The sequence below is a fragment of the Diospyros lotus genome, chromosome 1, assembly GCF_014633365.1.
Source record: "Diospyros lotus cultivar Yz01 chromosome 1, ASM1463336v1, whole genome shotgun sequence".
Classification (NCBI taxonomy): Eukaryota; Viridiplantae; Streptophyta; class Magnoliopsida; order Ericales; family Ebenaceae; genus Diospyros; species Diospyros lotus.
This window is the reverse complement of record NC_068338.1, coordinates 47,583,410-47,608,895: the sequence shown is the minus strand read 5'-3', so window position 1 is coordinate 47,608,895 and position 25,486 is coordinate 47,583,410. Positions and strand designations below refer to the sequence as shown.

The 25,486-nt window shown below is 39.3% G+C and overlaps 2 protein-coding genes across 6 annotated transcripts in view; both read right to left on the bottom strand.

The window, feature by feature from the left end:
• Positions 1-25,486, bottom strand: part of LOC127791973 (serine/threonine-protein kinase D6PK-like) — a 54,793-nt gene that overhangs the window by 9,272 nt on the left and 20,035 nt on the right. The window contains exons 4-5 of one of the 4 annotated variants that reach the window (XM_052322247.1): positions 7,703-7,781; positions 6,914-6,974 (exon numbers count right to left, since the gene is read on the bottom strand). The exons of 2 other annotated variants lie outside the window; for them this stretch is intronic. In XM_052322247.1, coding sequence (XP_052178207.1) covers positions 7,748-7,781 — 34 coding nt within the window. In that variant the 3' untranslated portion in view covers positions 6,914-6,974; positions 7,703-7,747. Of the gene's footprint in view, positions 1-6,913; positions 6,975-7,702; positions 7,782-25,486 lie in introns of those variants that run through there. One more of the 4 variants, XM_052322237.1, reaches the window with a different exon arrangement.
• LOC127791997 (dolichyl-diphosphooligosaccharide--protein glycosyltransferase subunit 4A) overlaps positions 1-25,486 on the bottom strand; it is a 42,615-nt gene that overhangs the window by 1,134 nt on the left and 15,995 nt on the right. The window contains exons 1-3 of one of the 2 annotated variants that reach the window (XM_052322273.1): positions 14,630-14,710; positions 7,703-7,781; positions 6,822-6,974 (exon numbers count right to left, since the gene is read on the bottom strand). In XM_052322273.1, the coding sequence (XP_052178233.1) occupies positions 6,861-6,974 (114 nt within the window). In that variant the 5' untranslated portion in view covers positions 7,703-7,781; positions 14,630-14,710 and the 3' untranslated portion in view covers positions 6,822-6,860. Of the gene's footprint in view, positions 1-6,821; positions 6,975-7,702; positions 7,782-14,629; positions 14,711-25,486 lie in introns of those variants that run through there. The other variant, XM_052322280.1, reaches the window with a different exon arrangement.

The window sequence follows — 25,486 nt, the reverse complement described above, 5'->3', positions numbered from 1 at the left end:
AAAAGCTAACCAAAACCAATGTAAGCCAAAATTGAACAAAACCCAACCCAAGTGGGTTCCATATGTAATGCAATCACCAATCAAGACCCGACCCAAGGCCGACCCAACCACACCGGAACAATATCATTAGAATAGTAGCGGCAGAACAATATTTTAATACTTCATATGTTTTAGAATTCTACTTGATTTAGGATTCTACTTCATGTTTCTACTTTATTTAGGATTTTACTTCATGTTGGATTAGGATTTTACTTCATGTTGGATTAGGATTTTATTTTTATTAGGATTTTAGTTGGATTTTGTTTACAAATATTAGATGGATTTGGATTAGCCAAATACTATAAATATGCCTAAGATGTAGAGTTTGTAATCAAGTTTTTCTCAATCAAATTTCAGCAACCTATTTGGATTTTCTTAGCAAAATAGTGTTGTTTTTGCATCTTCTTGAAAGCCAAGTTTCAGCCATTGAAGTTTGTTCTTTCAAGAGTTTATTTTGGTGTGCTTTTTTCACACACGCGTTACACGTTGCGTCAATATGAGTCTGGTTGGTTCCATCTGAGTCTCATCATGTTTGACTTCCAATAGAAGGAATACAGAAAGTATATCACAAGTCTATCCAGACTGAAACAGTAAATAGTCCTACCCATTAGAAATGCCTTTACCTGGAAAGATCAAGGCATTTCTAAGGATACTTGGTGCTCAAGCAGTTCCATACATGAGATGCCAGCAGCCAAGTTCACCCTAAAATGGGAAGAAATGTTCACCCTTAAAGAATCAATGATACTGTTCATTACAAGATACCCAGACCCAGTTACAACATTCTAAGAAGCCCTATTACATGAGACATTGCTCCACCAATGTGAATAAAATTCATGTAGTAGTCATTATGCTTCCCATAATGACAGTAATAGCACGGTAATGTGCATAACAGGCGTTACTGTCACTATGGAGTCAAAACAATCCTGCAGGCAGATGAATACAAAAGAAGAAACACATGACAAGTCACCCCCCCCCCACCCCCCCAAATCACCTTTTATTCTTTCTTATTTGCTTCTTTAAAATCAAATTTACTTCCCAAGTTTCAATCTTTAAGATCTCAATATCTATCAAGTAGCTGAGACATCCATGTGCATATACATATGTATTTGAATGCATACCAAGGGTTGAAGACAGAGAGATAAAAGATGCCTCTCTCCCTCTCCACTTCTGCTCTCTCATTGAAGTCAAGCTGGAACCCCCAGTCATGCAAACAACTCTTTGTACATTATATATGTGCAACTATATATAATGTACAAAGAGTTAATAGTTTAGATATTATATCTTTGGAATGTCAATATGTGCAATTGTAACATTGCTGGATATGGGAAACATTGGTCCATTTATAGCATGGCCTTTATTTTATGCCAAAACTATGCATTTGACTAGAGTGTCAAGAGAATGTAGCTCAACATTTGTTTTTTCAATTTAATTTTCAGGTAACTAGGAAGAATTTCATTAGCAATGTCGTTCAGAAACCACATTATCATAGCAGTCTAATTTGAGGTCCATCAAACCAAATTCATTAGCACATGCCCCACTATATATTAAGATATTAATTCAGCCAACATGAAATTATACAAAAAAAAAAAAAACAGTGGACAATTTGTTTTTCAGTTACCAATATTATTTGGAAAGTACATTGGTCATGATGGCCATAGTTGATGATGTCCATGATACTAAATCATTGTCATTTATAAATGTTAAGAATGTTAATTCCTTAATTATTTTTCTTTTGAGGGGGAGGCATGTTTGACCATGAAAAATTCTCCCGTAGGAAAACTGTGAAGATAATGATAAAGATAGAATTGATACAAATGAGCAAATCTTTATAAGTGGCACACTAGCACTTTGGTTCTTTGTGCCGTAGGTAACATTAAGTAATGGACTGTATTTAGTATTTTGAACTATTCATGCCTCTTAACTGTTTTATGGTGCAAGAAAATATTATTGGGAAAAGTAAATAAAATTCTGTGAACAGCAAGCTAAAGATGGTATAAAATTTATATATAAAACATTTTTACATAGATGATATTGCCTTAGTGGATGAGACAAAAGAAGACATTAAAAATGAGCATGAATCAGGGAGGTAGGGACACCTTAAAATTCAAAAGCTTCAAGTTGATAAGTTAAAAACAGAATATATATATATATATATATAGAGAGAGAGAGAGAGAGTTTCATCTTGAAAAAATAAAAGCGGGATAATACGGAGTGAGATTTGAAGATCAAGTTATTCTAAGAAAAGATTAGTTCAAATATCTTAGATTAATTATTTAAAAAGAAAAAAAAGGATAATTGGAGATGTTAGTCATAGAATTGACGCAGGATAGTTAAAATAAAGAAGTGCTTCCCTTTAAAGTTAAAGAAAAGTTTGTAGGATGGTTATAAGACTAGTTTTGTTATGTGATACAAAATGTTGGATAGTTAAGTCCTAACACATGCAAACATGACCGTACATAAAATAGGAACTAGAGGGGTGGCCGTATGCACTTGCCAACAAACAAATAGAAGTGGTGTTTGGGGTTGGATAGATGTTAAAATTGTATTTTTGGTTGTGCTTTTTTAATAAAAGTATATAAAGGGCTCTTTGGGAATCAAAAAGGCTTTGAACACCAAATCTTGTGTTTGTGTAAGTAATAGAATAGATAATGATAGATGGATGACCATACAAGAAAAAACAAAATTAAAATAGCATTATCCTTAATAAAATTGGAATGATGTCAATTGAAGATAAGATATGCAGGGCAAAATTGAAATGGTTTACACATGTGAAAAGAAGATTAATAGACACACCTGTGTAATGAGTAAATGGAATGGTAGAAGTTTGTAACCAAAAAACAAAGCAGAGGAAGACCAAAGAAAAATTTAGTGAAATATCATACGCATGGCATGAGATATAATGAGCTTGCAGCAGATATAATCATAGATAAAGATTATCAGTGAACAAGAATCCATGAAGCTGACACTTATGCTGTTGAACATTTTTATACATTAAATAAAATCCACCAAAATTATTTTAAAACACCATAAATGTGATTTTTGAAGAAAAAAAGCATATCATCAAATTTTTAGGAGTTATACAAACAGCAAGAAAAAAAAAATCAGTTTCTGCAATTGATACACATCTTTCACTGCACCACCAAATCATGCTGTCGCTGCCGGAACTAATACAATGGTTATTGCTGTTATTTAAAACCCCAAACACGTTTTTATGTTTTATTGCTCCAATTACATATGGATAACATGTGATTGCTGCTACAACTATTCGGTTATCAGTTGCTCTCCACACATTATTGTGAAGTTCATAACAATTTATCCAAATAAAAATGAAACAAAGTAACCTCCATTTTTCAATCTGCAAGGTGATCAAGCTCTCCTATAAGGATCCGCCATTTTATACGATACCTACAATGCAACAGCTATCCATATTCAATGAATCTCCATGGCTAATATCTCCTATAAAGAAATCGACTAATAGAGTTCCCATCCAAATAACTAAGCACTTAACAAAACATGATCTCCTTGTAAGTTTCACTACTCACGGGTTGCTTGAATGGCTGGACTTAGCCTTGTCCAACAAAGCCACTAAAAGGATCAGGCTCAATGCAAGAGCATATTCTTGATTAAGAAATATTTTTGTTTTCTTATTTTTTTACTTTTTAGCTTATCATTAGTAGTTATGTTATTAGGTTTTAACTACTATTTGTATTATTAGCTTAATGAGTAGTCCAGTGACTAGCATGTGACTTTTCATATAAATGGATGGCAAAGATCAGAGCAATTCATTTATGATCAACAGCTAGGATTTAGCCAGCAATTATGGAGTTGGACTCCTCTAGCTTGTGTTAGGGCACAAGTAACCACAACTGTGGGATCATCTTCACCTACAAATCTCAAAAGCCAATCCACCTTAAGGTGTACCTTTTCAATTCACCAAAAATAGCATGTCTCATTTATGTCTAACTCATCCTTCCTGGTATAGACCAGATCAATTTCTTTAGCAAAGTCCTCAAACATTTTAAAGTGAACCTAGGGATTAAATTTGTTGATTCCAATTAAAGTTGCAGGCTTTCCGTTACGCAAGAGGCTGTCCAGAAGATCCTCTCTTTCCTCACCAAACTTAAATCCTCCTCCCCTAATTCACTCCTTAAAGTGATCTCGCCATCACTAGCTTAACCAATATACAGAATGGCTCCAGGATCACCAGCTCCTTGCCTGAGCATGGCCCCTCCATCAAACTTGTTGCCTTTGCAATTGGTTCTTCACTAACGAATACCACCCCCCCCCCTTCCCCCCAAAAAAAATCATTTCAATGAGTTCCAACCTTGGAGCTACTCAAGATTGTAGTTACACCTTCTCTACTCAATGAGACAACCACTACAAGGAATAACTTGGCAAAGGAAGAGATTGGTACACCAATGTTCTTAGGTGCCGCCTAGGCACCAGCGAGGCGCTAGGCGGCCTCTAGCCGCCGTGAATTTGGCCTAGTCGGCCCCCCTAGGCGTCGTCCTGCTTAATCGGCCAGCAACAGTGCCTAGCCACCTGGGATGCGTAATTTTTTGCTTACCTCTCAGCCGTCTCCCCCTTCTCTAGCCCAAGGCTGCCTGTGCCTCAACACTGCCGCCTCAACACCGTCGGTACCTCATAGTTGCCTCCAACTCCATCGCAACCACCGACCTCCTTATTGCCTCTATGCCATTGCCGCCTCAACGCTGTTGGTACCTCCTCGCTACCTCTAGCTCCATCTCAACCTCCTCACCACCTCTACGCCATCGCCCCTGTCAAGCTCCATCCTCGCCGACGCGTCCTCTCATTCTTTCTCCGCCCTAACCATCCTAGTTTATATATAATATATATAAGTTTTTATATAAATATATATAAGTTTCTGATTTATATATACAAGTTTTATTTGTAATTTTTAATTTTGGTTTATCTGAAAATAACATAAAATTATATTAAAAAATTAAAAAGAAAAAAAACACAGCAGTCTGCCTAGGCCCCGCCTAGGCGTCCTAGGCGCTAGGCCCTAGTCTAGCACCCGACTAGCGCCTAGCGCATTTTAGAACGTTGTGGTACACATTCATTACTGCATAGATAATGGCATTTAAGATAATACAACAATGTCATGACCCCAAAGATAGATTAGTAAATATAATAGTAGGAGTTTACATGTATTATATAATAATTGTAATTTCTTTTTCTTGTTTTCTGTTATAAGGCTTAACCCTTAGCTAATAGGCAGTTAGGCTATTTTTGTATTGCACATGGGTGCATGTGGGAGGCTGTAGGCTATATATATAAGCCACAGTTGAAGATGAGAGGTTATGTTTGAATTGATAATTGAATACTTTCATTTCCCTCTATTGAATCCTCTCAATCTCCCTCCAAATTCCCTCTAATCTTTCTCTTAATTTCCCTCTCTTTCTCTCGATTCTTCCTAATCTCCCTTTATGTGTTGTTCTTCCTTAATTTTCCTCCATTTCTTCAGATCTAACTCTCTCAATTCCTCCCCATTTACCTCTTAAACCTATCATGAACCCTAGGTTCACGACAATTGGTATCAGAGCATCATTCCTTGGCAATTTTCTTGTTGATTAATTTTCGACAGAAATCAACGACTGTTGTCTGACCTGTTGTCCAACGCAAGGAGGTTGGTTCTCGAAGTTTGAAGACAACTATGGAAACTAGAAGCAGCGGTAGAATTGATCGAACAACTAAGTCGATCAATTACAGTAGGTGTGAACATTAGGTGGAGTGAATTGAATTCGGGCGAATTCAATTCCAATTAGTCCGATGAAGGAGTGGCCCTCAGCTTGAAAAAATTCAAAAGTGTTGTTCGATCAAGGAAGGGGACCTCAATTGTGGAAGAAAAGCGGAAGGTTCGACTATTGAAGGCGGAGCTAGGAGTGGCAAAACAGGTTGGCGGGTCATAATCGTGTCGTGTCGAGACACACATATAACACGATTATGACAAACACGAACACGACACGATTAACTAATCGTGTCAAAACCCTCAACCCTAACACGAACATGTTTATTAAACGGGTTATACGATACGACATGCGTAACCCGTTTAATAAACAAGTTAAACAAATCACACACGACACGGCACGGTAACCCACTTATTAAACATACACGACACGGCACGACACGTTAACACGAATAAAAACCTATTAATACAAATAAAACACGTTTAACCTGTTAAAATTAGAATATTATATCTGTTCAGTCCCCTGTTCACCCTCAGCCTTTCTCACTCAAAACTTTCAAAAATTTTGAATTTGGGTTATAAGATTTTGTATTTTAAAAATTTTGAATCGTAAAACATGAAAACCAAAACCTTATTTTTATGAAGCATTACTAATGGTTACATAATGTAAGACATGCCTTCACATAGCTAACTCCCAAGTCTGAGACTTGGGACATGTGAGAGGGAAGGAAAAAGAAAAAGAGTCTTTTCATATGCATGTAAAACTGCATACATCTTTCAATATATATGAGACACTTAATTTTGTTTTTTCATTTTTCATTCCAGAAAAAACTCCTATTCCAAAATTCAAATAAAGGCTACAACAATCATATGAGAAAGTGTAGGGGAGAGCTCGTTGGTGTAGTACATAGCATGGTACAAATATACGGCAAAAATCTCATGCCTGTATATAATAAAACAGTTCAGATTGTAACAGCAAAACAGAGAAGCTCAGAAGTGAGAATCTCATATGTCTGTATAACAAGGGAATTAAGTTTGCATGAACCAGCTCATTTCACAAAACTGAACTCACATGGCATCACTATCACCCTCACAAACCAGAAAGAAAACCTTAGTTGCCTTCATATTTTGGATCAGCCATCACAAAATGATATGCAATCACCAATACAAAAATAAAGATGCCAAGAAAATTGGCAAAGAAGCCGAGGTCTTGATCGTCGATCATCTGAAATAACCATAACCATAAAAACATGGAACTATGTTAGAACCATCCTTAAGGGCATCAAAATACAACCACATTTCTCTAGAACAGTTGTGGTGGACGTAATTTCTTCTGGCAGAACAATTGCTTAGTTGAATTGGGTGGCTAAAACTTAGTAGGATCTGTAAGATATCACTCTATTAGGCGGATTTTAGAGACAACTAAGTAATAAATTTTAGCTCACTGATAGCAACCCGCACAACCCAAAGCTGGAGGCAGGGGCAAAGCAGGGAGACGACCACTAAAACTCTGATGTAACTTTGATTTGGATGAAAATTCAGAGTAACAAGATTGATTATAAACTTTTCGTGTCAGTAGATACGAGATTAGTGGTTACTACAAGTCACAAGAGGAGATGCAGGGAAGGATAGGATATTCTCCAGAAATCTTGGGCAAAAGCAATGCAGGAATATTGAACCATGGATGCTCCCAAACAGGTTGTCACTGAGAGTGCAGAACCCTAAACAGAATCACATCACACGCTCATCTCTTACCACAAAGCTTATTAATAATGAAATCGACGGATCTTGAAAGGACACAGCCATTCAAATTCATCTCTCTTGTTAGGTCGTGAAAACCCTAGGATCAAAGGACTTAATATGCAGCAGGAGACTGAATCCAAAAAGGAAAAGAGATGAATTTGATCTTCCCGGTAAAGTAGAAAGCCGAAATCGATTCAAACAAACACTTACATCTGTTGTGGTTCTGCTATCGAGAGTTCTTCCGTTCCGATCGCGCTATTCTGAAGATCCCTGCTGCCGCCTGGACTCTCTGATTGTGAAGTGGCTGTATTTAGGTATATATGCATACACACACACACACATATATATATATATGATAATTTACGAATTTTGTATCTTAAAATAAATTAATGTATAATAAATAAAATAAAAGAAAATGAGAACAACAACTTGGAAAAGGCCTTCAACCCAATTCTCATAATTGTAGCTTAATAAATCATACAAAAAGTTAAAAAAAAAAAAATCTATTTCTCCCACGATAGCTTTGGATTTTGCCAATGGTTAGTGATAATGATAATTGCCGAACACAACGGATCCAAATTCATCGATGTTTTCTTCTGGGATGATTGGGTTTTCAGAACCCCAGATAGGGTTTGGATCATGTTGAAAATTAGCTTCTTGGAAACCATAATTACCTATGAAGCTCAGATCGAGTTCTGAAAAAGAGTTTGAATTGGTTTCTGAGTGAAACCAATTTTGAACATTTTGAAAGTTTGCACAAGAGTCTACAAACTCCTTCAAAAATGCTAGATAAACTTGCAGATTATTAACCTAAAAATCACACATAATTAGCAAATTAAGTCCAGAAACTCAAAAAGATTTAAGGATAAATCTTTTGATGAAAAGGAGATGTCTATGAAGATCACGACTTCGTTAAATCTCAAGATCTTGAAATGACACGATGAGGTATCAACCATATAAAGACATCTCGTCTTGACAGTGGAGAACACAAGATTGAAAAATATGAAATCTTTTTCAATAAAAGGCTAAATATATGAATCAAGTGAGGAATATAGAGATGCTTGAAAAAAATAAATAAACAAAGTATACAAGTACAAGAGAACACAAGGATTTATAGTGGTTCGTCATACCTGCTGTTGGAGGAAAAAATTTCGGATAAATAGCCATAAATGGGATCTTGAAGCTTAGTTTGAGCTTCATATGAGAGTGTAATGGCAGCCGCATAACGATCACTTACTAGAAGGCCGGCCAGGAGCTTAGAGGTATTTCTAGCACCAAAAATCGTGTTGATAGTTGCAAAAGAAGTAGGTTCTTGTTCATGGATGAAGTAAAGGGCAAAGACACACCCTTGGATGCATCTTCTTCTCAAGAACCTACAGGCACCGCATTGAGAACCGGATGCTGGAGTTATGACCGGAGCAGCATCGGCAGCAGTAACTAAGGGAGCAGCATCGGCAGCAGTAACTGAGGGAGCAGCATCGGTAGCAATAGTCCCAGTGGCCATGGCAACTAGCAGAAGGAAGACGATAGTGGTATTTGCTCTCTGTTTTTGGACAGAAGAAAGACTAGAAAAAGAAACTGGCTTTTTGATATTTGAGCAGTCGAAATTGACAATTTTGAGTGGTCACGTTGAAGGGAAGACAATTAATGAGCTACATTCACATCTTCGAGTAGGAATTAAGTCAGCTAATGATCCATCCAAGATTGAATTTGTCTTCCCTTTGCCTCTTTCAAGTGAAAGGCTTGCCCAGGGGCAAACACCTTCAACACCTTCGGTCTGCTCTTCCATCAAGCACTCACAGATTTGAATCTGAAGTTTGTGAGGCCAATCCAGTTGCCTCTATTTGAAATTCTAGGCCAAATTACACCTGGGATTGATCTTGGAAACCTAAGAACAAAGAAGAAAAGGCCTCGGAAGAGAAAGAAAGAAAGGGGAATAAAACAAACAGAGAAGGCTGGTATTGGATAAGAGTAGTGGCCAATTGTTGTAGTTCTTGGGGACAAAAACTCTCTTAAAGAGAGGGGAATTATCATGACCCCAAGGATAGATTAGTAAATATAATAATAGGAGTTTACATGTATTATACAATAATTGTATTTTCCTTTTCCTGTTTTATGTTATAAGGCTTTGTCCTTAACTAATAGGCAATTAGGCTATTTTTATATTACACATGGGTGCATGGGAGGCTATAGGCTAGTAGATATATAAGCTGAGGAAGAGAGGTTATATTTGAATTGATAATTCAATACTTTCATTTCCCTCTCTTGAATCCTCTCAATCTCCCTCCAAATTCCCTCTAATCTATCTCTTAATTTCCCCCTCTTTCTCTCGATTCTTCCTAATCTCCCTCTCTGTGTTGTTCTTCCTTAATTTTCCTCCATTTCTTCAAATCTAACTCTCTCAATTCCTCCCCAATTACCTCTTAAACCTGTCATAAACCCTAAGTTCATGACAAATGAATGTCCATGGTGCACATGCTCCAACATCCAAATTTTCGAAGTTGGTCAATGTCACGGCCTTGGGTATTATAGGGGTAAAGCTGTAATTGAGTTACAATTACAGTTAGGGGGTATTTTTGTAATTCGGTTACAGCACATGGATGTTGTTATTATGTTATTTTCCCTTTTTGTCTTGTAGCTTAGTTGGTTAGAGAGCTTTGTTTGATAGCTAAGTGAGGCTATATATTGTCTCAGTTGTAGGAAGGGATTATGCATGAATTGATTAAAGAAAATTCTAATTCTCTCTATAATTCTCTCCCTTCTCCCTCTTGTTTCTCTCTATTGCTCTCCCTCATCTCTCTCTAATTTCTTCCCCATTCTTCTTCAATTTTCCCTCTAATACATTCTGCTCTTGACCTTAATTCAATCGGATCTTTCCGATTGCCCATTTCAGCCATTATGAACCCTAGGTTCATCACAAATGGTATCAGAGCATCGTTTCTCGCTATTTTCGTTACTGATTTAGGTCCAACGGATATCGACAATAGCCATCAGTTTCTTCTTCCAGTGCAATCCAACTATTCTGATGAACTGCGCATTAGTGACAAAGAAACAACTAGAATATTCCTGGTTAAATCTCGGAGTTGATTTCGACTTGCCAGGGGGTGAGTGTCAACTCAAATCTGAAGGAGAGTAGCGACGGACACCAATCCACGGTAGGTTGTGAAGTTGACTAGCAATAGGTGGAGGAAACGAACAAGTTGTAGGAGGCGATTCCAGAAACAACATGGAATTGACGAGGTGACGAAGTCGAACCATTTCGGTGGTACAATCGGAGTCGAACCATTTCGGTGGAACAATCGGAGTCTACCGCCATCGCAGTTGGATTCCAAGGGCTTGTCGATCAAGGCGAACTCAAAAAGTGTTGTGGTCCTCCAGCAGTGGTCGGTGATTGGGTGAGGAGTTAGTCGGAGAAGATTGTTGAATCCGCAGCAATCGCAATTGGGTCCAACACGGTGAGACGAGCAAGGCCAGTAGTGTTCTTGGCATTAAACGAGGTCCACGAATGGAGCTGGGGTGCAAGCAACTTGGTGTTGTGGGCAAGCAAGACCAAACAGTTCTGATCAGATCTTGAAGACGAACAAGGAAGGTGAAACAGATTCAAGAGGTGTTCCAGTGACTTTGAACATTTGGAAGGTGATTAGGCGCTGGGAGGTGTTAATCTCCAAGCAAGCGAGCACCCTTAGCTCGAACTTGGAAGGCGCCGCAGGTAAGTGACCCTCGGCCAATTCCATTACCATCCTTAGCCTTCAATTCCAGCGGCTTGTGTAAATTACAGTTGTCCTAGTAGCTGGATCCAAGTCGCTATGTGTGATTGAAGCAAGCAAACCCAGGCGATCTTGGTTGTTTCTCCTTAGCAACGAATCTCGGCCACTGTCCAGCTTTCGATTCCTCTTACTGCTGCTAAATTCTGGGGATCCAGGAAGAGGACCCAAATCTGAGACGCTGAAATTCAGATCTAGGAGGGTTGTGTTGGCTGCTGTGTAGATCGGGAGGCGGCTCTCGGGGGGGTTCTGACGCTCCTCGATAGATAAATTCTAATTGTTCATAAGCTGTAACTTCTCGGCGACTCGGTTTGAATTTGTGGAAAGGAAAAACAGGTCTGGTAAATTTTGTGGTTGACCAATCAACACAGCAATCGAGTTCAAGCAGCCAATTGCTAAGTTAGAAGCGGTACAATGGACCACTGCAATGAGCAACTCTAAAATTCAGTTTTGAAATCTGGTTAACTTGTTCAAATTGGTAAGACGAAGAGGAGAGGGTGCTTTTAGGCTATTAAATTACATTGAGGTGATTCTAATGTAAGGTCGATTAGCTCAGGGAAGTGTGGGATTCAGTATATATAGAACTCCTACTCCCTGGTCTTCGCAGTGTCTTGTTTGTGAGAAATTGGCCATGGGAAGCAGTGCATGCACGAGACAATTGGAACCTCAATTGCAGCAGAAAAATTCTTCATTTTCAGTTGAAATGGGGTCTAAATTGTAGTCGAATGATGCTTCATTTTCAGTGGTTAATTTTCATGCGAGAGAGCATCCTAAATTGCAACCGAAGGATGCTGCATTTTCAATGGAATGTCCTGCTTGTGAAGCCTTGGAAAGTAGTGCACGTAGGAGACCATTGGAACCTCAATTGCAGCAGATGAATGCTTCATTTTCAGCTGGAATAGAGCTTCAATGGCAACCAAAGAAGGCTGCATTTTCAGTTGACAGCAACAAGGATAAGCAGCAGTGTAGCCGGAAGAATCAAACATGGGGAAAGAAGTTTGAGAATGAGTTTAGCCGAAGGGACAAAGGAACAAGCAGTGGGATTCATGAACAGTGCAAGGAATTTGGCCGTATGTTCCGCGAGAAGCTACAAGAGTTTGCAATGATACTAATCAAGAAGTATCATTACAACTTTCCTATTGAATACTTCAATGATTATCGTGGGAGTTTTAACAAGAGGAATTCCTTAAAGTGGAGCAGCCGAATGAGGATAGCCTTGCTGAAAATAAATCCTTGGTGTACTCCAGCTACCAACAAGTAAAAGAATTTCCACTGGAGGAGGCCCCTATTGAAGATATGAAAGGGTCTAAACATACTACTCCCTTGGTCTTGGCTGTGGAGAAGGCTAAGGAGTATATGAAAGAAGAGATTGGGGAGGAGGAGGAGGATGTCACTCAATCAGTTGGCAACTTCTCAAGCACTACCACTAGAGCTGAGACTCCTGATGCCATTGATCTCTTGAAACAACAGAATAAAGAGCCTAAAGAAAAGGAACAAATGATTGCACCGGACACCTTGCTTGGAACGTCTCACATGTATGTCATTGGCACGGCACACAAGACAAAGCAAAGGTAACATTGCAGAAGGAAGAGTTGGAGGATGGGGTTGTAGGGCTGACGGCACATTTGGAACCATTTTTAACTACACTAAGGAAGAGGCGGATGGCTGAAATTGGTGTGGTAGCAAGACATAATGATGTTGCAACTGAGGAGAAAGAAAAGAGAAGGCAAAAGAAAAGGGAAAAACAAGATAAGAAAAAGGAAAAGCGAAGAAGAAACCGCTGGGTGAAGATGGGCATTGGATAAAGAAGCAACGGCTAGGTGGTAATAAGTGTCTTGGGGACAAGAAATATTTCAAAGGGGGGGAAATTGTCACGACCTTGGGTATTATAGGGGTAAAGCTGTAATTGAGTTACAATTACAGTTAGGGGGTATTTTTGTAATTCGATTACAGCACATGAGTGTTGTTATTCTGTTATTTTCCCTTTTTGTCTTGTAGCTTAGTTGGTTAGAGAGTTTTATTTGATAGCTAAGTGAGGCTATATATATTGCCTCAGCTGTAAGAAGGGATTATGCATGAATTGATTAAAGAAAATTCTGATTCTCTATAATTCTCTCGCTTCTCCCTTTTGTTTCTCTCTATTGCTCTCCCTCATTTCTCTCTAATTTCTCCCCCATTCTTCTTCAATTTTCCCTCTAATACATTCTGCTCTTGACCTTAATTTAATCGGATCTTTCAGATTGCCTATTTCAGCCGTTATGAACCCTAGGTTCATGACAGTCAAATCACCTCATTCTTTTACATTGAGCTTAAGAACGGTAGGCATTTCCTGGTACAACTATGCGTGATTCTGTTTCTATAGGCATGCATGTTTAAGTTTTTTGCTCCTAGTTCTATTTTATGGTTTGGATATCAAGTTTGTTAAATTGTTTAATTTTTTGTTTGCCCTGGATGAATCAAATTATCAACCCAAGAACAACATGAGTTAGTTCCTCAAATCTAAGAACTTAGCACCAAATTAACAGTAATAGGAATGAGATTGAAACCAACTAATGCGGGGGTTAGCCAAAATCATACGTGTCAGTGGGGGGCTGCCTTGCTCACCCTTGGTGGCTAGTGATGACCCTAAAGCATCTGACAACTATGATGTGTCTACCAAACCTTTTAAACTACTGAATTTCAACCACCATAAGTTGTGACTTTTGTCTTAATTTGGCAGGCTTATCAAAGGAGGCCAACTATTCCCTTGTCCCAACTCTGGATGCATGATCAACCAAGCTAGCCTCCAAGTCAACCTCCTATATATGTTGGTCCTGGAGGCATTCAAGATTTTCCTCTCTATAAAACTTAGTTTCGTCATCTCCTGAGCTTCATATTCTAGTCTCTCCCTACTTGTTTAAGATCAAATTTAGGCAAGCAAACCAACAGCATAATAATGTAGAAGTAAAAATGTAAAGTCAGACTACCTAAAACTACACTGCACTGTGCAAGGCCCGCAGTTGATGATCCCTTGAAATGCAACTGATTTCCCATATTCTCTTTTACTTCATTCTCATTAACCTTTTATTGACTAAATCAGAGAGTAAAGCAAGTTTTATAATATTTAAATGCCCAAATCTGTTAATCACTTAAACCTACACAAAGTTTGAAGAAAGGAATGCTGACTTCAGAATTGCTATAAGGTTTCAGACAACATTATCCGAACTGATCAAATCAAGCTAAGGCAAAATGACCAGGGATTATATTAAAATCAACAATTACCTGGTCCATAGTTCCTAATCATTTAATCATCCAAAAAGTTCTAGAATAAACAAGAGTCCACTAGCAATAATCTTAATGAACCAAAGAATCTGAGGCATGTGGCATAAATTACTTCATATCTGATGTTCAAAGTTGCAAAGCACGCCAAGTAGTTGCTAGTTGTCTTGATGATCCTGAAACCAAGGAAGTTACGCTTGTTATAAATAAAGTCAGCATAGTATTTCATAGCAAGATGAACATGAATGGCAGATTCAAACTATTCATAGTCAGACTTTTATTGATTGCCTACAAATAAGATAAAATCTGATCACATATCTCAGGGGTGAAAAGGAAAGGTAAATTGCAAGTACTAAATGTCAAACTGTTATGTCCCAGTGCCAGTTTTGTAATTTTTTGCAATGAACTTTTGTAATAACTGTAGCCCACATGGGCCACCTGTGTAGCGGGAACTAAAACTTTCCCCACAATTACAATATGAACCGTAGGAAGGGCCTATATAAGGCCAGTTGTAGGAGGATGGGACTTCTATGTTGAATGAAAAGATCTTTCCCTCTAGAACTCTCTCCTTTCCCTCTCAATTCTCTCATTTTCCCTCCCAATTCTCTCCCTCGCTCTCTCGATCCTTCTAAATTTCTGCACTATTAAGTCTTCTGTCTGAGACTTGACATTTTGGTATCAGAGCTGGTCGTCCTTGTTTGTGATTCCGAAATCAGGAGTTGTGTTGATCGGTAAAATTGAAGCAGGCCATGAGGTGTTCAGAATGGCAAAAGGCACTAGAATGAAGCAGTTGGAAAATCGCATGGAGGCGATGGAATTTGGGATGAATCAAACGCAGGAGGTCGTGGCCCAGAGTAGAGAGGAGATTAGGATCCAAGAGGAGCTACGCGAAGATATGGCAACTTCTCGAGAAGGAGTCCAACGAGAATTAACGAGGAATCGAGAGAATATGAAGCAATTTGGACAGAGAATCAACAACATGTTCAACATGCTGTCATCCTTGCCTCAATTCCTGTTGCCACTGAAATTCCCTCCAAAATGGGTTCCAAGCAAGTATTGGCGGGACCAGGAATCTTCCCTAAGCCACAAGGAGTCAATAAAGAGGGAAATTCATCTTACGAGGAGACTAGCGATCAGGTAAGAGAAGCTAATTTCCCTAAATCCAATCAAGGCCCCATGTCAAGATTGGAGATCCCTCTCTTTGAAGGATCCAAACCACAGTGATGGATCCAAAGATGCGAGAGGTTCTTCCAGTTTTATGGTGTAATGGAGAATCAAAGAATCAATCTAGTTATCGCCTATCTAAATGATACGGTTGATGCATGGTTCCAAGGGTGGTTTAGATCGAGGGGAATGAATGCTAGGTGGATAGATTTTGCTAAAGAATTATATGTAAGATTTGGTGAAAGAAACATGACGAATGTAGGAGAAGAGTTTAACAAGCTCAAGCAGAAAGGATCAATGACTGAATATCAAGAGAGGTTTGAGGAATTAGGGGCACTGATGTGGAATGCATAACCTACATTAACGGACCAATACTTTGTGTCTAGCTTTATTAGTGGCCTCAATGATGAATTGGAGTCAATGGTAAAAATGATGATGCCTACCACAGTTAGACATGCTGCTGAGAAGGCGAGACTCCAAGAGTAAACATTGGAGGCAATTTACAAGAAGAAGAAGACAATGGTCAGACCCCTGGTCTACCCACACCAAAAACCCTTCCTTAGTAGGAAATTCCCGAGCCTTAGTGGCTGGAGGGGCAATAGGAGGACATAGGGCCAAACCCAACCCCCTACGATCCCCTACTATGGAGCAAAGGAGGCTCATGGGGTTGTGTTACAAATGTGGAGAGAAGTTTGGGCCGGGACATATCTGCAGGAGACAATTGTTGAATATGGAAGGGGGAGAAGAAAGACAGAGGTGAAGAAGGGGAGGATGGAATAGAAGGAAGGACTAGTCAAGACGTAGCAGCAACCTCTACCAGTGAGGAAACAGAGCAAGAAGGGGTAGAAATCTCATTTCACGCTCTCAGAGGGGGTACAACCGGGAAGATCATCAAAGTGCAAGGGCAATTGGGAGAAAGGAAGCTGCTAGTACTAATTGATAGTGGCAGTACACATAGGTTCTTAAATGAAGCTGTTCGACATTGGGAACACTGGCAGCCTTTAATCACCCAAGAAACCACTCAAAACACCTCACAACACACTCACAGCCTATGTTGCACGGAAACACCTTATAGGTGTCGTTTTCCCGTTTCCGAAACGTTTCTTATTCCCGTTTCGAACCCTATTTATGCCTATTTTTTTTAGAAAAATATCCGTTTCCATGTTTCCGTTTCCTATCGGAAACGTTTTCCGTTTCTGTTTCTGTGCAACATAGCTCACAGCTCACCCGACCAACATACCACAACACAACTATATACTAAAGAACAGAAATTTTAACGCAAGAACAGAACAAGAAATGAAAACATCAAACCACACAAGGAGTCAAAGATTATCCTGGTTCAGGCCGACTTGAATCAACCCTACATCCAGCCTTCAAACCCGAGCACAACCTCTTTATTTGATAGATAATCAGTACAGCAACTCCCCTCTTTCTCTCTCACGATACAAGCCTCTCCCAAGAATGTACAAAGACTACTTACACACATATGCCTTCCACTCTCAAAGCTCTCATGAAAAACAAAAAGAGAACATGCGGCCTCTTAACCCCTAGCCCTCACTGGCCTATTTATAGACAACAGTGAAATTTCCTAGGCACATAATTGATATTTACAATTTGACCCCCAAACTTTGAACTAATTACACTTAAGGCCCAACGCCTATCAACTAACCATTTAACCGCATATAAATAACTGCACAAAATCCTATCACTAACTCGAGACAATCTTCAACAAATCTCCACCATTGTCTTGAGTGTGATACCTTCCATCTTCATCCATCAAAGACATTTTTTTTGGCTTGCTCTTCCTTTGGTTTCCCGCATGATAACCTGATCATCAAATCAATCAACAAACATTAAGAAAATCAAAAACAATGCTGTAAATTTCACCAATGGATCACCTAGGACAATACTTTCAGCTGCACTTAACTAAACCTGCAACTCTCATTAGAATTATCTACCTCCTCAAAGGTCTTCCTAATGAATACATTCCTAACATCAATATGATTGATATAGTCCATGGTGGGACTAAGGACTAAGCCAATTGGACTGCCCATTGGCTGTTTCAACTCCTCCTACCTAGACTATATTTTAGGGTTCCTGTTGCATACAAAATGCAACATATACAACCTAAATGCATAATTTCCAGCTAGGCACACTCCACCATAAACCAAATCCATACATGATGTTACTCATTAATCCAAAGTGTCCAAACATTTATACAGCATCACAACACAGTGAACCTTACCCGGATTGGCCTTAACTTTGCTAGACTTACTCCTAGCACCCAAACCGGTCTATTAGGCTTTACCACTGTTCTTCCTCTAATGTTTGCTTCAAACAAACAGGACTGCTCATCTCTACGTACCAGTCTACTAAGATATGCTTACAATTAGGGTAACCTAGGCTGCCTTAAGCTGTCCAAACCCTACTCCAATCTCTATGCCTTAGTATTTCCCAGCTTATCCTTCCTCCCACACTCTCAAACACTGATTTAAACACTCAGCTACACCTTGAGAGTTTTATTTTTGGAGAAAATACCAATAAAGCTGCCCATCAATATACTAAGCATACCACTGGAATATTCACAGCTTCCCTATGCACTCAATTTTAACCCTTTTGGACTCTTCCAATCTTATATCTTACCGAAGGAACTACTATCATATCTCATACCTAGAGAGACCTTCTAAGCAACCAATCCTTGCTTACCTTTCCCTCTAGCCTCTTATTCCTTGGCTATACTATAAGATCACTTTTCTCTTAGTTTCACATGGATAATGGCTGTTAGTGATACCTATTTGATCCAAATTAAGCCTTCATGTGCTGCTTTAATCAATGGCCATTTGTCTAGCATTTTTCCTAGATTTTTCCCCATTTCCAGCACCTTCCTTAATTCTCAAATAGCCACTTCACAGCACTCCACCCCTTTAACCTAAGGGATATACCACTTAAAAGTCCAAGCTTCATTTTTCCCCAAATTTACATGGCTCCATGCCATCCATTTGGACAAGAGTGCATCACCTCTTCTTATACAAGAGGTTCTATTTTCCAGCCTGCTCCTTAGCACTCAAACCTGAGCCTAAGCATTCTTCAAACCCAACATTCCATACCTCACTGGTAGAGTACTTGTGGTTCTATCTTTTACCCATCCTAGGCAACACTAGACCTTCTATTCCCTTGCTCATTACCTACAAGATGATTCTCCTTCCCTTTCCTTGCTTAATCCAGATTTTGATCAACCATGGGCTTCACCATACAAGACAACCCTTGCACACACCCTTTTCCCCTCACTGTTCACAAGGACCCTCAATGCAAGAGCCAAAGCTATACTAGATTCCTCCCTCTCACAATCTAGCCCAAGCTTACACAATGAATCTGATCAAACCATTTTCCAGATTTCCCTATTGCTATACCCTGGTTCATAGGTTAGTTTAGGACATCCCAAAGGATTCTCCTTGCTGGCCAGCATTCCAAATTCCATCCCTTGGCCTTGGAATCAACTAATTCCATGTCCTATTAGTAGAGTTTTGCCTCATAGGTAAGAACCCTAGCTTTAGGAGACCTAGGTGTACCTATTACACAACTCCACACACCTAACCCTTCACACCAGAAGCAATTTCCAGCAAGCTTCCTAAATTCCAGCAAGCTCATATACGCTTGGGAATTCCTTAGGAACACACTATCTTCACTAGGTTCACTTCACCTAGCTCCACCATGAGACAAGGCTTAGATAGGTTCCCAAAATATCCTAGAAACTGATTTCTAATGGGATTTACTGATTTTGGAGACTTCTACCTTTGGAGACCTAGCCAAAACTACATGGATTCTATTCCTATACACCTGCAAATTTTCCCTTCCCCTGATATCCCTAGCCTTAGATACCTTTCCTAGTCCTTGCTCACCATTGTGAGCCATCCTCAACAAATGACACAGCCTAACCTTATCATAGGCTATCCTTTAGTGGCTGCAGCTTATCCACATATAAATGCAAGCATGCACCACATAACCTCCATTCTTGAGGGTTGCTACCATCTCTCTAAGAGACCCTTGCAACTTCTTAGGACTCCAATTCTCACTATCTAATTATTCCTAAGGACATTAGGCTTTTTATTAAAAACAGGGACATATTTTACAGCTTCTAATATTCCGGAACAGCTCCACCATGCTTCCTATTCTCACATCTCCAATTATCTTGGCCTTAGTTTGATGCCTAGACAAACCATTTCCCCCTCCACCATGTCTCTATGGGTAAATACCCATTTCCTATGAGAATTACAACCTAACCCTAGGACCTATGCTATTTTTACTGCATACCTAGAAAGACTGTAGGACATCTGCACTCTCATAGCCAAAACCACACATGGTGCTTGAGCATTCGAGGTTGGTTTCCTCCTGGGTTTCTTTCTTCCTATTTGGGCAATTTCTCTTGAAGTGGCCCTCCTCATGACAGTGATAACACTTAAATTGTTTCTTGCCATTCTTAGACTTGCTTCTTGACTTCCCCTTGATTTAAACTCTCTTTTCTCAGGTCTGCTTCCTGCTGTCAAAACATCACCAGCGGAACCTGTTCCTTCTAATTTCTGCTGCAACTCCTTAGAGTTTAATGCTCCAAAAACATCTTCTAGGGATAACTTTTCCCTACCATGTTTTAATATATCAACAAAGGTTTCATATGTTTTTGGCAAAGAATGCAATAATACAAGGGCTTTATCTTCCTCATCATAGTTAATATCTATGTTCTCTAAATCAAGACATATTTTATTGAATTCATCTATGTGATTATTCAGTTTCTGCCCTTCTCGCATTTTGAATGTGAAAAACTTTGATTTTAAATACAGCCTATTTGACAGGGTTTTTGTCATGTAAAGACTCTCTAATTTAGACCATAAAGCCTCAGCCGTTTCCATCCTTGAAACTTCCCTAAGAACTTTATCTCCTAAACTTAGAATTAGAGTATTATAGGCCTTCTTGTTTATTTCTTTCCAACGCTCACTGTAATCCTTTTTCTGTTCTTCTAAGGCATTCTCGGGTAGTTTCTGTTCTGCCTCTAAAGCTTCTTCTAATCCCAAGTTCCCAACAGCGCCCTCATTTTAATTTTCCATAGACCGAAGTCATTTGATCCATCAAACTTCTCTATGTCATACCTAGCAGAAGAAGGTGTGGAAGCCATAACAGGGATTAAAACTAAAGATTTCTAGGGTTCTTGGCAATTCTTGAAAAGGGTTCTTGGCTCTGATACCAAATTATTCGAAATTGGGAACACTGACAGCCTTTAATCACCCAAGAAACCACTCAAAACACCTCACAACACACTCACAGCTCAAGGATGATCAGTACAACAGCTCCCCTCTTTCTCTCTCACGATACAAGCCTCTCCCAAGAATGTACAAAGACTACTTACACACACATATAGCCTTCCACTCTCAAAACTCTCATGAAAAAAAAAAGAGAACATGCGGCCTCTTAACCCCTAGCCCTCACTGCCCTATTTATAGACAACAATGAAATTTCCTAGGCACGTAATTGATATTTACAGTTTGACCCACAAACTTCAAACTAATTACACTTGAAGCCCAACGCCTATCAACTAACAATTTAACCGCATATAAATAACTGCACAAAATCCTATCACTAACTCGAGACAATCTTCAACAGAAGCTATTACCTTGGAGTTGAGATGCAAGATGACTGCCACAACTCCATTATCAGCGACAATGGCTAATGGGAGAAAATGTACAGTCACAACAAGGGTGAAGGGTTCAAGTGGTTTATGCAAGGGAAGAAGTTCCAAACTGATCTAAGAATCCTTGAACTGGGAGGGTGTGATATAGTTTTGGGCGTTGATTGAATGCAAACTATAAGCCCTCTCACATTTGACTTCAACAAACTAGAAGTCGCATTGGATATGGGGAACCAAATTAACCTTGAGGGGCATTATGGAGCAGGGAGAATGTAAACTGATAAAAAGGGGCAAGTTACAGATGCTAATGCAAAGCAAAGGGGGGGCAGATTGCTGAATTATATTCTATCCACGCAAGGGAATGGAGTGGGCAGGAAGGAAGGGAAGTGAAGTGAAGTGAAGTATGAACAACCAAAGGACAGCAACATGGTCATCCTACAATCCCCAACTAAGGTACTAGTTCCTGATAGCTTAAACTTACTCTTGCGAGAATTTCAAGACCTATTTGTTGAACCCCACTCACTACCACCCAAAAGAGCCCTTGACCATTCTATATACCTTAAGCCAAACTTGTTTCCCGTAAACATACGTGCCTATAGATACTCACCCATCCAAAAAGCTGAGATAGAGAAGCAAATCTCTAATATGCTCTTACTTTCTTCTATTATCAGACCATCTCAAAGCCCGTTTTACTTGTTTAAAAAATGATGGATCCTAGAGGTTTTGTGTTGACTATCATCAACTCTATGCCAACACCATCAAAAACAAGTTCCCTATACCCCTCATTGATGACATTTTAGATGAATTGAATGGGGCACAGATTTTTCTAAGCTAGACCTAAGATCCAGCTATCGCCAAATCCAGATGACCCCTAATGACATACCCAAAACTGCATTTACTACACAGCAAGTGTTGTATGAATTTGTGGTGATGCCCTTTGGGCTCACCAATGCCCCAGCCACTTTCCAAGCCCTAATGAACCAAGTTTTTCAGCCTTAATTGAGAAAGTTTATCATAGTTTTCTTTGATAACATCCTCATATACAGCCCGAACTATGAACAACACCTAGACCACCTCCGTACCACCTTTGAGGTCTTGGCTTCTAGCAAGTTGTATGTTAAGCTATCAAAGTGTACTTTTGCTGAAAAAGAAGTGGAGTATCTAGGTCATAATATATCGGGAGAAGGGGTGAAGACTGATCCTAACAAGATTACAGCCATGGTGGAGTGGCCTAGGCCGCAAACGTTTAAAGAACTAAGGGGTTTCTGAGGGTTAACAAGGTACTATCGGAAGTACATACAAAATTATGGCCCCATCAGTAAATCCCTAACTGAACTCCTCAAGAAGGACAATTTCCAATGGAATCCAAGGGTGGAGTCAGCCTTCTTGACACTCAAGAAGGTCATGATAGAGGCATCGATGCTAGCTCTTCCAGACTCTTCTAAGACATTTGTGGTAGAAACAAATGCATGTGACAATGGGATAGGTGCGGTGTTAATGCAAGAAGGAACATAATTATTAAAGGCGCGCCTAGGCGCAAGGAGCCTTAAGGCGCCAGTTTGGAGCTCGCTGGGCTGGCGAGGCGGTTTCTGCAAGGCGCGCGCCTTGCAAGGTGAGGCGCTGAGGCGCGCCTCATGAAAATTGCGCCTGCAATCCTGCCGCATCACTTTTTTCTTTCCTCTCCAACATCCCCTCTTCTCAGTTTCAGCATAGTATACATCACTATTATTTACATTTCTTTAGTTTAAGTAAATGTCACATTTTCTTTTATTTATATTTTACCTTCCATTTACTTTAATACATAAATGTAAATAAGAAAGTACCCCCCATTTGGATTCAATTAAAAATATCTAAAAAATCAAAATCCATAACAATAAGGAATAGAATTTTGATTTTAGTACAAATTCAGGATTTAGCGATTTTACCACCCAAAATACATACCTACTATTTCTTGAAAAATTCATTAAAAATCATTTTAACAACAATGAATATTAACTATCAAAATACAGGAGTTAGTTTTTCAAAATGAAAACATTTTCTTATATGTCTCCTTTTAATGCCTAATCTTCCAGACTTAGAAAAATGCGCTAATCTTTCCAGACCTAGAAAAATAGCATTTTTCGAAATGAAGCATTTTCTTGATTGTGGACTTGTAGTGTTTATTGATTTGTGGAGAATACTAAAGCTTTCCAAAATGTTCCTCCATCAATTAAACAAGAGATTGGAGAGTACATGCAAAAGAAAAAAAATAAAAGGGAATCAGAGATGAGCAAATTATTGGCAAGTAAGATGATGATTTTCAATTTGGGTGAAGGGTATGATGATGATGATGATAAAAACTTCTTTATTGATTGTGAGGTTGTGTTTATATGTTTGTTTAGAACTTTGCACGATGGTTGGTACTTGTTTGAGTTTGGACTTTAAGTTTGAACTTTGATGATGTTTCTAGTTTAGAAATGGTTATGATGAATGAATTAATTAACTTTGATGTTGTTTAGTTAGAATTTGAAGATAATGAAACATTAATGATATGGATGTGTTATTATTGATAATTTGATAGTTTTTTATGATTTTACAGATTTTTAGTTTTTTTTCTAAAGGTGCGCCTCGCTTCGCAAAGGCGCGCCACGCCTCGTGCGCCTCGCGCCTCAGGCTCCAGGACCTTTGCGCCTCACTGCGCCTCGTTGCCTTCAGATCTATGAGAAGGAAGACCCTAATCCTATATCAGTCAAGCGTTGGCTCAGAAGACACTTAGACCTAAGTGTTATGACAAGGAGCTATTGAACGTGTTAGGAAGCTATTGAGAAATGGAGGCACTACTAGAAGCATGACCCTTCATTATCAAGACTGACTGCGAAAGCTTGAAATTTTTGGCCAACAAAGGTGCACACCCAGTTACAGAGGAAGGGCGTGTCCAAATTAATAGGGTTTGGATTATACTATTAGTATCACAGGGGAAGGAAAATGTGGTAGCTGACCCTTCTCAAGAAGAGAAAAAAAGGGAAGTGTAGGTCGATAACGGTTGTGGTGCCCAAGTGGGTTAAGGAGGTGGTAGGAAGCTATGACAAACCCCATGGGGTGCAAGACCTAATACTCACTTGCAGTTCAGCCACAGATAAAATAGGGTATACCCTTTCCAATGGCTGATAAGATTCAATGGCAGGTAGTCGTAGGAGAGGATGAGTCACTCAAAAGGCAGATCATAGCCTATTTACATGCTTCACCAATAGGCAGCCAATCCGGGAATTCAAACCACTTATCAAAAAGTGAGACAAATGTTCTATAGCCAGGACAAAAAAGAAGACAGTGGTAAGTTTTGTGCTGTCATGTGAGGTTTGTCAGGGATGCAAGCATGAGAATGTGGCTTATATGGGTTTGTTGCAACCCTTGGCAGTGCCAGATCAAACATGGGAAGGGATCTCTATGGACTTCATAGAAGGGCTACCCAAATCAGAGGGCAAGGATGTGGTTATAGTTGTGGTAGATAGACTGACTAAGTTCTCCTCCATTTCATCAGTCTAACCCATCCCTTCTCAGCACAAAAGGTAGCAAGAAAATTCGTGGATTCAGTAGTTAAAATACATGGGATTCCTAAGTCAATTGTCTCAGACAGAAACAAAATTTTCACAAGTATGCTTTGGCAAGAATTGTTCAAGAGCAAAGGGGTAGGGCTACATACGTCCACAGCCTACCACCCCAAATGATGGACAAACCGAGAAAGTTAACCAATGTTTGGAGGCTTATCTGAGATGCATGTATTTCAATAGGCCAAGGAGTTGGAATAGGAGGTTGTCGTTAGCTCAGTGGTGGTACAATTCCAACCATCACAGTGCCATCAACAGGAGCCCTTTTGAAGCAGTGTTTGGCTATAAGCCACCCCTCATACCAACCCTATCGAGCTCTACAACTACTATGGCTTCGATGGAGCAGTATGTCATGACCAAGGATCCATAGAGGGGCAATAGGGTAATAGGCCTATAATAGTTGTTAGAGGATATTTTAGCAATTAGTTAAAAGCACATGGGTGTGTTGTGCATGCTATTGGAGCCAAATATGCCTATATAAGGCTACTGTAAACGGTTGGGATTCTCATGCTTAAATTATATTGAATCTCTCATTTTCTCTCTCTAG